This window comes from Xenopus laevis, chromosome 1L, assembly GCF_017654675.1.
Source record: "Xenopus laevis strain J_2021 chromosome 1L, Xenopus_laevis_v10.1, whole genome shotgun sequence".
Taxonomy (NCBI): domain Eukaryota; kingdom Metazoa; phylum Chordata; class Amphibia; order Anura; family Pipidae; genus Xenopus; species Xenopus laevis.
Genome location: NC_054371.1, coordinates 44,400,066 through 44,412,008, shown reverse-complemented (window position 1 = coordinate 44,412,008; position 11,943 = coordinate 44,400,066). Strand labels below are relative to the sequence as shown.

The 11,943-nt window shown below is 37.9% G+C and overlaps 1 protein-coding gene across 7 annotated transcripts in view; it reads right to left on the bottom strand.

Moving 5' to 3' along the window:
- Positions 1–486: 486 nt before the first annotated feature.
- slc7a2.1.L (solute carrier family 7 (cationic amino acid transporter, y+ system), member 2, gene 1 L homeolog) overlaps positions 487–11,943 on the bottom strand; it is a 55,863-nt gene continuing 44,406 nt past the window's right edge. For all 7 annotated transcript variants that reach the window (XM_041589039.1, XM_018230264.2, XM_041589035.1 and 4 more), the window contains 5 exons: positions 6,516–6,618; positions 5,607–5,812; positions 4,584–4,750; positions 2,946–3,054; positions 487–1,626 (listed from right to left, as the gene is read on the bottom strand). In XM_041589039.1, coding sequence (XP_041444973.1) covers positions 1,436–1,626; positions 2,946–3,054; positions 4,584–4,750; positions 5,607–5,812; positions 6,516–6,618 — 776 coding nt within the window. In that variant the 3' untranslated portion in view covers positions 487–1,435. The remainder of the gene's footprint in view (positions 1,627–2,945; positions 3,055–4,583; positions 4,751–5,606; positions 5,813–6,515; positions 6,619–11,943) is intronic.

The following is an 11,943-nucleotide window of genomic DNA, read 5'->3' as shown; positions in this document are numbered from 1 at the left end:
TGGACCTGTGAGTTCTCCAGCTATTGATAACCTACAACAAATCAAACAAATCACCAAATTGTGATTTATTGTGATCTTTTTTAATTAGGTGTCAGCATAGTTTCTGTAGATCCAACTGAAACTATTATTCCATTGTAGGATTTCCTTCTTATTTCCATCACAAGAAGAGCAGCACCTTACAAATTTGTGGCCGGCATTCTGATCACCCGTTCAGCTTAAACGTTTAGATTTACAGGAGGGGTTCCATCCCCAAACTTTTTTATCCGTGAACGACATTCAAATAAAAAAATTGTTGTTGGGGAGCAACACAAGCATGAAAAAAATTCCTGGGAGTGCCAAATAAGGGCTGTTTTTGGCTATTTGTTAGCCCCTATGTGGACTAGTAGCCTACAGGAGACTCTGTTTGGCAGGACAACTGTTTTTATGTATGTAATACTTGCCTCCAAGCAAGGAATTCAAAAAGAAGCACCTGCTTTGAGGTCAACTGAGAGTAACGTGTTGCTCACGAGCCACTGGTTGGGGATCATTGCCCTATAGAATACATTGGGGCTAATTTATTAACATACCTGCAAAAGTGCACTATTGCAGCTTCCCATAAGATATATAATAAATCCTTTGTTTACATTTTTTCTCAATTTTCCCACCTTTTAAAAATGACCTACTATTTGGTTGCTACTGCTCCCGGCAATGGTGCAATTAAGCATCTATGTTCTTAAATAAACCCTGTGTATGAATAAAAAGTAGCGTGTTTGTGTGACATTTTACAATAATAACAATTACAAAGTATTTATCCTTGAACAAGAACTTGCAAATGGCAGTTTGAGGACTGGGGAGGAGAGGGGACATAAATCACTGCTTGATTTCCACTACCAGAATGGAGTTTACATATTGTCTCTGTTTGGATTCTTCCAAGTGTTCCACTTTCCTCTCACAGACCAAAAAACATTCATGTAGGTTGATTGGCTACTGATCAAATGAACCTTTGTGTGAGTGCTTGTGCCTCTAGTAGTGAACACACCGATAGTGAGCTGCACTGGGTCATGGACAGATGTAATTGAACATTCTCTATGGAAAATGACACCACTAAATAATAAAATATAGTAATAATATCCCCCTAGGCTCTAAGTCTGGATTTGGCAGAAAATGTTAGAGTGGCAGGGAAAGAAGAGTTGTTAAAAGGGATTACATAAGAACTAGTTAAGTTGGTTAGCAGCAATAGCTTGTGTAGCGCCTCCCTATGGACACACTGTAGTAGTTGCACAAAGGGTGACCACAGAGTCAGTCATACAATGGCATTTCTTGCTATTTTGAAGTTGCTCCAGCATATTTTTTTTGTGAGCAGCTCATATAACTGCATGAGATACGTATCCTACAGCGGGGACAGTTTGTTGCTTCAATGACGTGCCATAAAAGCATCTTCCAAAGACAGTTCCGATTAGCATTCGCTTGTCCTTTCATGCAAAATAAAATGGTCGCTTTCCTTGGCATTTTCTTCTTCATTTTCTTTCCCTGTTTTTTCCTCGGTAGGGCTGGCATCTGAATCCTCGTCGTCTTCTTCATCCTCAACTGCCTTGGGTTTTCCTTCCATGCTGTTTCTAATGCCGTACGCAAAGTATATCAAGAAACCTTCAAAAACAAAAATGATGGGACAGTGTTGGAACATATGTAATGTACAGTTGGGATTTCACATTTTGCTGCAGTGTCCTTTTTAGTGATAAATTCTGCCTCTAGATGCTAGATTGCAACTGTCATAATCCCTCAGAAGCAATGTACTGAAAATTTGCACTCTAACATAGTGATGGGCGAATTTATTTATTTGCGGCGAATTCCCGCAATTTGCCACCGGCGTCCATTTTTTTTGGATGACGGCACTGTTTCGAGAATTTTTCGCCGTTTTGCCATTTTCCCGGGAAATTCGCGAATTTTTTGGCAAATCGAAATGCCACAAATTCGCCCATCACTACTCTAACACCATCAAGAGGCAGGATTTAGCACAAAAAAAATGGTGTCTGGACATTTGTCATGTGCGGGCTGGCCCGATACCCACGGGTTGCAGGATGGTGGGTGGGTCCAGGTTAAGCTCTTCTTCCTGCTCTCCCCACCCGCCACCTTGCACTGCCAGTCTGATGGCTTCTGACTTCCTTTTTTTATAGACTCGCACCTTATCGCCCGCCCCTTTTTGTGACGTCATCGGCGGGGCAGCACGGGTGGGGGGAGTTTAGGTTAGGGTCAGCAGGTTAGGGTCGAGTGCGAGTTGGGGAAAACCCGACCCACATATCACTACTGGACATGATGCGACAAAATGTGAAATCCCAATGGCTTTATCTGTATGTATTGTCCTCCAGGTCAGATGCCCAGCTACCTCAGTCATTGCCCAATGCCCTCTTCTGTGATTCTTGAGCCCATAAGGACATCCTGCACATTGGACAATGTCATCCATAATGAATGCACCGTAATATGTTTTATTTACTTGGCCTTTAAAAGCAAAGTATAGTGGGTGTATATTTGGTAGAGTAGTAGTATAAGTAGAATTCTAACATGATGCCACTAATTCAGTATAAGCTGAGAAGTATTTATATATAGACACACAAATGCCTGTGCATAGGGCGGCAGCCATATAACAAATTACATTTTTTTGTTGAAAAAAGAATGTACCCATCTGCCACTGGAGTCTTCTGAGTAAGCTGGAAAAGGGGTGAGGAGTTAGGAGTGCATTTTTGCATGTCGCCAGTGGAAATGACATCACCAGAAATTAGGTCACACACGGCCGTGTGTGATATCACTTCCCCAAACTGGAGCCTATATACAGGACCTATATACAGCACTGAATATGTGTTTTTACAACCTGCTCCACTGAACTGCGCTGCATCGCAATGCTTAGAAGCCTAACTAAACACAAGAATTCAAATGATGGTACATGAGAGAGATGAGAGAGCTGTGCTTACCGATCACCATCCATATACTAAATCTTATCCACGTGTCACCACTCAACTGCACCATCAAATAAACATTGACCAAGACGCTGAAAACTGGAAGAACTGGTAGAAATGGTACCTGAAGCAAAAATACAACAAATGAGGGGGATTAATGTCTTATAGTTTTGTAACTATAAAAAACACAAAGGGGGGAATGTAATGAAAGTTGCAAAGATAAAAACAATGTGCACCAATAAGAATAAAAATCCACATCTCACAATGTAATATTGTTCCTTAAACTGTTATTGCATTGAAAATGTTAATTTCGCACTCTTAAGAAGTGCTTGAAGGCAGTGTCGGACTGGCCCACCGGGATACCAAGAAAACTCCTGGTGGGCCCAGGTGTCAGTAGGCCCTCATGCTGCTAAACTTTTGGCCTATTTCATGGTCTTTCCTTATTTATTTAAGGGGCTTAATAATGGAAGAATATAGTATAGTAAGTAAAGATAATAGGAGAATAAAGAGGTTGAGTGAGGAGAGGGGGAATAATAGTTTGGAAAATGGGCACACGGTCTAAGGTTTTCTGGTGGGCCCCTGGCATCCCAGTCCAACACTGTTTGAAGGTGTCTAATCTTTGGGAGCAAACATAGAACTTTTTCAGTAAGAAGTGTTATTACATTTATTGTGCATTGGCGCAAACGATAAAATTCGCAAACGGTCTCCCACTGTCGAAAGTGGTGGCTAAACAGTTTCTGGGTTCGCAAAATTTGTTGGCGTAAAGGCAAAACTTTTCACATTTTCCGTTACCGACTTCTATTACATTCCCCCGAAAAAGTTCAGCAAAGACTGAAAAGCTAGGCATGGGCTGGGGGAGCTATTTCCAATTCATTCAGAGTGGAAAACAGTGGAATTGTCACTTTCAGGTTTCTGAGCAATCCCTTGCGGCAGTCTCAGCATCTGCCTTAAGGATAAATAAACTTTAAAAATAAGTGAATATAAAATTGATGAGAGTGGTACTCTAAGCACTTTTCCAATCTGTATACATTTTTTTTTAATTGCAAGGTATTAAAGGATACATGTACTGTTAATATGAATGAATTATGTTACAACATCGCCATCTGCTGGTCATTTTACTGACTATTCTGACCACCAAGTAGTCAAAGAAAAAGAAAGAGGGCTATTTTGATGTTTTTCTGGTTAGGAAAGATATGAGAAAGTTTTCAAATTTTTTTCCTAAGCAGAAGAACAACAGAGCAGCCTCTTTTTTTCTCCTGACAACTTCCTTGACTACTCATTTTCTGACCAGTAAATGGCGCTGCTGTAACAAAATTCATTCATGTTAACAGTACACGTAGAAAAGAAGTTGGGGATGAGAAAAACAGAAGATGGTGTGCAGGGTCAAGTGGTATCACGAGCTTGTGGACATGCTTTGATGGGAGGGTGCAAATACATGGGTCAGTTCTTTCTCTTTCTTATTCTCTTTTTAACAGTACATGTAACCTTTAATATCTTGGAATTTAAAAAAATGATGAGCTTCCCATTTGCATTTTTTTCTGGAAAACAATCTGAAATATATATGGTAACTTGTGTGCACTTGTATGTGGTTGTATCTTTGCCACACAAATGGCCATTACCTGTTAAAGTCAGAATCAGCTGTAACACACTTACCATGAAAGAAATTTTGTGCTTGTTTTGAGGCTGTCGCCAAATAATCGCCACAATCAAGCAGATCAATACAATAAACAAAACCAGCAGGGCGAGACTCCACACCTCCATATCAGCAATCGCCTGGACACCATATGTTGTAAGAACACTCAGTGCACAAATGATGAAAGCTACAGGAGAGAACACAGATAAATGTCAGACCATCAATAGGAAAACGGGGAAAGCTATCATTTGTGCAGCACTGTCTGTGGTTTCTGGAATAATAGAATTTTAAATGGGAAGAAACCAGACCCAATTTTGGGAACCAAATGGGGGGAAAAAAACATTTTCTCCTGTAGATTAAAATTATTTTTTTGCTTCTTCCTGACAGTGTTTTTTCAAATGACTCATAGGCCATTATGACCCTGTGAATAAGTGCCCCAACAGCCAAGAAACGATATAGACAAATCGATTTTTTTTATGGCTTCTGGGGTCAGTGACCCCCATTTCAAAACTGGAAAGAGTCAGAAGAAGAAGGCAAATAATTCAAGAACGACACAAAATTAAAATGAAGACCAGTTGAAAAGTTGCTAAGAGTAGGCCATTCTATAACATACTAAAAGTTAGCCACACCTAGTAATCCAAACAACTGGTTTTGTATCTAATTACATGTCTGTCAACTACTAGGTCCCTTCTAATAAAAAAATAGGGATGCGCCGAATCCACTATTTTGGATTCGCCCGAACCCCCGAATCCTTAGTGAAAGATTTGGCCGAATACCGAACCGAATCCGAATTCTAATTTGCATATGCATAATTTTTTACTTCCTTGTTTTGTGATAAAAAGAAAGATTTGGCCGAATCCAAATCCTACTAAAAAAGGCAGAACCCTGGCCGAATCCCGAACCTAAACCCTGGATTTGGTGCATCCCTAAAAAAAAAGCTAATTTCTAGTTGGAGAAAGAGATATCATTTCATAATGCTAACCCATGTTATCATTTCATCACAATTTCTCTAGTCAGATGGAAAGGAAGCAATAAGAAGTTACCTAGCAATCCTACTAGGCTGCTAACAAAGGAGGCAGACTGTTCCGTTGGCACGCTAGGTGGATTCATCAGCCTGTGGAAGCTGGAGCTCTTATCTTGCAGGATGCTGATCTGTGATTCGTTCATCATTGATTCTCTTTCAGAGGAGGACAGCATTTCTTTCTCAGCATCGTTTTTAGGCACCTCATAACCTAAACCAGGTTGGTATCTTTTAAAAGGAAAAAAAAAAGGTTTAAATGAATAGCTACACAATAATAATAAGATGCATTTTGATGAGTGCTACTGCTACGCCTATTAACCAGAGCTGCAATTAGAGATTTCTAGATACCCTGAATCCTAAATCCCTCCAAGTAAACTGAGGCTGGAAGTCAGATTATGTTCATTTGGAATTAGGAATTCATATTTAAAAGGACATTAAACCTGCTTTCTTAACATGAGTTCAATCAATATGGCTTGTGCTGACCATATTTCTTAAAACAATAGGCAAAAGGGTATCTATGTTTTTTGTTATTTCTTGAAAAAGTTGCATTCAATTTTCTGGATCATATGGGCACAAAAAAAACAAGTTAGCAGTCCACTGAGAAGCCTCTGTATAATGAGCTTATCTAAAAGCCTAACAGGCTGCATCTTGGGGAAGGGAGGAGATTGTTTTAACAGAGGGCTTTTTTCCCCTTTTCCTCTATTTTACAACAGTAAAAGAAAGATGTTTCTTGGGAACTGAATTGCATTTAAACTTGTCCCATGGAGAGCTATAATGGAAGAATTTATTTGGGACAAAAATAAGGAAGGACCAAGAGCACATAGATTAACATGTGGACATTTTCAATGGGTCCTCAAAGTCTTCTGCAAAAAATGGCATTTCTCATATTCTAGAAGGGAAAAGGTGCTTCTAACATAAAATCTGTTTATACCTGAGGATAAGAACACAAGCAGCCACCAGTGAATATGCAAGAAGAGTACCAATGGACATCATGTCAACGAGGGCCTTGAGATCAAAGAGAAATGCCATGACAGCTAGAAAAGAAAAAGGAATAAAATACAATTAGGGCATTTACTAAACTGAAATAAATCAGGGAAGGTGTTTCTCCAGTCAGTGACATTCTATAGTTGTTTTTATTTGCAAGTAAATTTAAACTACAGAATTGGTGTTAAAATGACTTGGCACTGCAACATGTTTGCCCTTTGTTACTTCCTTCTCTATAAACAATTCTTAAGCATATGGAGTTGGGTATCATTTTATTATGAAAAAATATGTGGAGGATACACTATTCTTAGCTTTAATATATATGTTGAGTAAATTGCAAATTTACGGGTTTATTAATTAAAGATCGAGTTGCGTTTTACCCAAAAAATTTGAGTTTTCGAGGGTAGTTTTCAGTAAAAACTTGAATTTTCTGGCAAGAAAAGACTAGTACTTTTCAAGATTTATTATACCCAGAAGCTGGAAATAGCTTAAATCTGAAAATACTTCAGCTAAAACCTGTCGAGGTCACGTAGAAGTCAATGGCAGACGTCCCTTGAACCATTTGAAGATGTTTCTAGCCTTCATGATGTTCAGGTGTTTTTTCTGTGGTTTTAGCCCAAAAACTTGATTAATTTTTTTCAAGGTGAAAACTCAATTAATTTGAGTATTTTCACAGATCCCAGTTTTTCCCATTCAAGTTTTTTTCATAAATTGGAAAACATTTGAGATGTGAGTTTGTTAGAGGTATAAAGAACCTCACAACTTTAACCTTTGAAAATAAAAACCCTTAGGGACACATTTATTATATGTCGAATATCGAGGGTTAATTAACCCTCCATATTCGACCATCGAAGTTAAATCCTTCGACTTCGAATATCGAAGTCGAAGGATTTACCGCAATTCGTTCGATCGAAGGAAAAATCATTCGATCGAACGATTAAACCCTTCAAATCAAACGATTCGAAGGATTTTAATCCATCGATCGAACGATTTTCCTTCGATCAGAAATTGCTAGGAAAGCCTATGGGGACCTTCCCCATAGGCTAACATTGGTGCTCGGTAGGTTTTAGGTGGTGAAGTAGATGGTCAAAGTTTTTTTTTAAAGAGACAGTACTTCGACTATTGAATGGTCGAATAGTCGAACAATTTTTAGTTCAAATCGTTCGATTCGAAGTTTTAGTCGAAGGTCGTAGTAGCCTATTCGATGGTCAAATTAGCCAAAAAATACTTCGAAATTCAAAGTATTTTTTATTCTAATCCTTCACTCGAGCTAAGTAAATGTGCCCCAAATTGTAGGGCAATGGAAGCCAGGAAAAGAATTTTCAGGAGGAGTGAATTGTGTGGTACATGGAAAGGAAGAATCAAGAGGAGACAATACATGATGAGTTTAGGTGAGTATATGAATAACTGATATATTTTAAAAAATGTTCTGTAGGTGATACAAGGAATAACACAGGGTTGAATCAAAGATAATCTTAAACTACTAGGCAATGGATAGAATATCATAGAAATGCTGTAAAAATTTACAGAATTGTATGTGTGTGCAAAGCACTTATGTACTAAAAAGATTTTATGGTTTATTTCTAAACAGCTTTTATTATCTTCTATTATCTATTTATTATCTTCTATTATTTATTATCTTCTATGTAGATGTGGACCCAACGGCCAGCAAATAGTTTGGTTTTGTAGCCGAGTCCCTTTTAAAATGCCCATACCTTTACCCAGAAAGTGCTCTGCAGAGGAATAATGTGCTGCGGTGCTAATCATACAGAGCCTGTGTTGTGTCACGCTGACATCATGTCATGAACCTGGCACCACACAGTGTATCAGTCTCAGCTAAACTCACCGACCCATGTAACCTTGCCTGGGTTTGCATTTTCAACATCAGGTTAAAGACAGGCAGAATAGAAAGGCAAACAATTCCAAACCCACAATAGACAAAAAATGAAGGCCAACTGCTTATTGGCTCACAACTAAATCATACTAAAAATGAATTCTAACATAAACTTCCCATTTAATATCTAAAATGTAATTTTCACATATATTCACACAGTATACTGTAATACAAATCAATTCAATTCAATCCAGAGTTAAGATCGGTGATCGCAGCGCCTCCAACTCCATTGTGCTATAAGAAAAAAATCTATTTTTTTTATTTACTGGGAATAATCTGCCATAAATAAAAACTACAGAATTGTCACTGGCTGGAGAACAGGTTCGAAAGAAACCCAACAGTTAATTAAAATTATTTTTCAATAGCATTTTTCTCTTACCCGTTGCTGAGGTTCAAAAGAACAACATGCACAGAAACTGTTCTGCCTCCTGAACTTATCAAACTTCCCAGCCACAAGTTTTTGGGAATGGTTTGGAAATCAGACAGGCACAAAAAGAACAGATACGGGAATATAATCAATCTTCAGATCATTTGTGTTTGTAGATAGAATACACTGGGCTCTCTCAGTCATTTGTTCCAAGTGATTGTTCTGATACCACCGTTAGGTAGTTCAAATGCAGTGCTAGATACTGACTCTTTAAATTGTTTTAAAATACCAATTAGCAAATTAGCATGCTGAATTAATTATTCCAATCAAATTTATACACAAGGTGGGTTCTCCACCAGAAGCCAAAATGTGCCTTTTAAGGCAAAAAACATCTTTACTAGTACAGGTATAGGATCCCTTATTCGGAAACCCAATATCCAGAAAGGTCCGAATTACGGAATGGCTGTCTCCCATAGACTCCATTTTATCCAAATAATCCACATTTTTAAAAATGATTTCCTTTTTCTCTGTAATAATAAAACAGTAGCTTGTACTTGATCCCAACTAAGATATAATTAATCCTTATTGGAAGCAAAACCAGCCTATTGGGTTTATTTAATGTTTAAATGAATTTCTAGTAGACTTAAGGCGTGAAGACCCAAATTACAGAAAGATCTGTTATCCGGAAAACCCCAGGTCCCAAGCATTCTGGATAACAGGTCCCATACCTGTACAGGTATGGGACCTGTTATCCAGAATGCTCTGGACCTGGGGTTTTCTGGATTAATTATATCTTAGTTGGGATCAAGTACAAGGTACTGTTTTATTATTACAGAGAAAAAGGAAATCATTTTTAAAAATGTTGGATTATTTGGATAAAATGGAGTCTATGGGAGACAGGCATTCTGTAATTCAGAGCTTTCTGGATAACGGGTTTCCAGATAACTGATCCTATACCTGTAGTGCCAGACAGTTTCCATTAAACCCACTGACAGTTGGCACAGGGTTTTTGGACATTTTCTCCCCTGGTGGACAGATAAACAGCCTGGTGTGACACCGCACATATCTTTTTACAATCACTTCATTAAAATGAAAAAGAGAAAAAGTCCAGTGGATTCACAGATATTGCAATTACAGCTTCAACTTGTGCATTTGATTTGTGTCTGTAAAGTGACAATGAGAAATGGCCTGGTACGTGGGTTAAAGAGAAAATGATATTACATGAATCGGCATCAGAATGATGAGTGACAGTATTGAGAATTTTTGGACATATTCTGTAGATTGCGCAGGGGTGAGTTTAGGAAACATTATTTTAATTTAATGATGACAAAATAGCCTGAGATCAGATATAGAAATACTTATTACTTGCACCGGTCTCAGGCTTAATAGGTGACTTTCTTTTTTACCTATATTTTTAAAGGGGGAGTTCATCTTTACCAAATTCCCTCCTGGTGGAGCTACCCCATCTTTTGTTATGCTAACACAGAGTTCAGTTTATAACCTGGGATCCAGGGCATGGTGATGGTTTAACTGACCAAACCACTGTTTCCCAAGATCATTTATTTTTCCTTCATTCAGGACTTGACTGCTCTTGGAAAACCACAAGCTGTTTTGACCTGCATTCTCTGCATTTCTGTAATGTGCAAAAATATAGGTCAGAAGGCTCATGTCCAGTGATAGTAATTTATGGCCTTGTGCTGGTCAAGTTACACCTTGGTGATAGACCAGTCTTGGGCAGTTTGTTGTTGGCTGTGTATGAAGGGCAAATATTTCCTAACATTCTACTCAGGGTATATACAAAGGTTACATTAAAGCTTGCGTTTGCCAGGGCATGGTGCAATAAACAAACTAAGCTTAAAGGGAAAATATACATTCTTATTTGCCATGAGATCATTCAGTTGGCTTAAGTAAAAAAAAATGCATAAATACTATCTGAACTTCCAAAAATAAATATATATAAATGTATATATTTCTTCCACATACAGTACATACCTGGTTTTACAGAAAGACAACTATAATAAGCATACAAACCATTTCCCAACCCACTTAGGCTCACATGCATCCCTCCCTAAACATGTTCCGCTGTGAAATGATGAATTCTAGGGCTTGAAGTCCCTCTGCTTTCCATAGTGGGTGGTGAACAGATCCGCTGTGCAGAGGTACTTTAAGTTCCAAAATCCATCATAACACAATGGAACAAAGTGAGGGAAGGGTTGCATGACACTGTGAGCCTAAGAGGGTTGGGTAATGGTTTGTACAAGTATCATTGTTTGCTTTTTGTGAAATCACATATGTCTGTGTAAAGAAACATTATATTATTTTATAACATATATATATAAAATATATATATCTATATTATGTAAATGTTAATGCATATCTTGAAGCTGCAGTTGCAACATATTTCAAACATTATTATGCCTAAATTCTTCAAAGTGGAATATTAACATTTTTTCTTGAGTTTATATTGATTTAGGGGAAATTATCTTTGTATCTTCTTGTATTTTGTACATTTTAGACAGCAAGTTTTTGCAGAAAAGTGCACAAAAATAATATAGAATAATAGAATAATAATAATAAATCTGTGCTACACTGTTGGGGTCCAATTACATCAGCACTGCTCAATATTACATGGGAATACAAACATTTGTATTACTGGGATTTCACACCCTTTCCTTGGGTCTGGCACCACAGGTTTTTAGAAAAGCGAATGCTGATTCTGGAAAATGTGTATGTACAATCTAATGCCATATGTCTAAGAAGATCAAGTGGCTTGTTAAGGCTCATGTACAACAGAAGACCTTGGACACAAACCAAGTCTTGGACAAATGAACCATGGAAGAATGCATCACTTAGTGGGATATTATTAATGGGATCAGTTTCTCCTGACCAAAGACTATATGCATTATAAGATAAAGGATCACTCTGTGCACTTCTCTATAAAAATATTAAAATTATAAACGTAATATGGCATTTTTCTTTTAAATGCTAGCTCCACCTAAGTCCCACTTAACGACTCTCCAAAAATCTCTCATAGTGGTGATGTTCAGATGTGAAGTTCCGCATATCCATGTATGTTCTGCTATTAAGGCTTCCATTACATAATCCCCCCCCGAA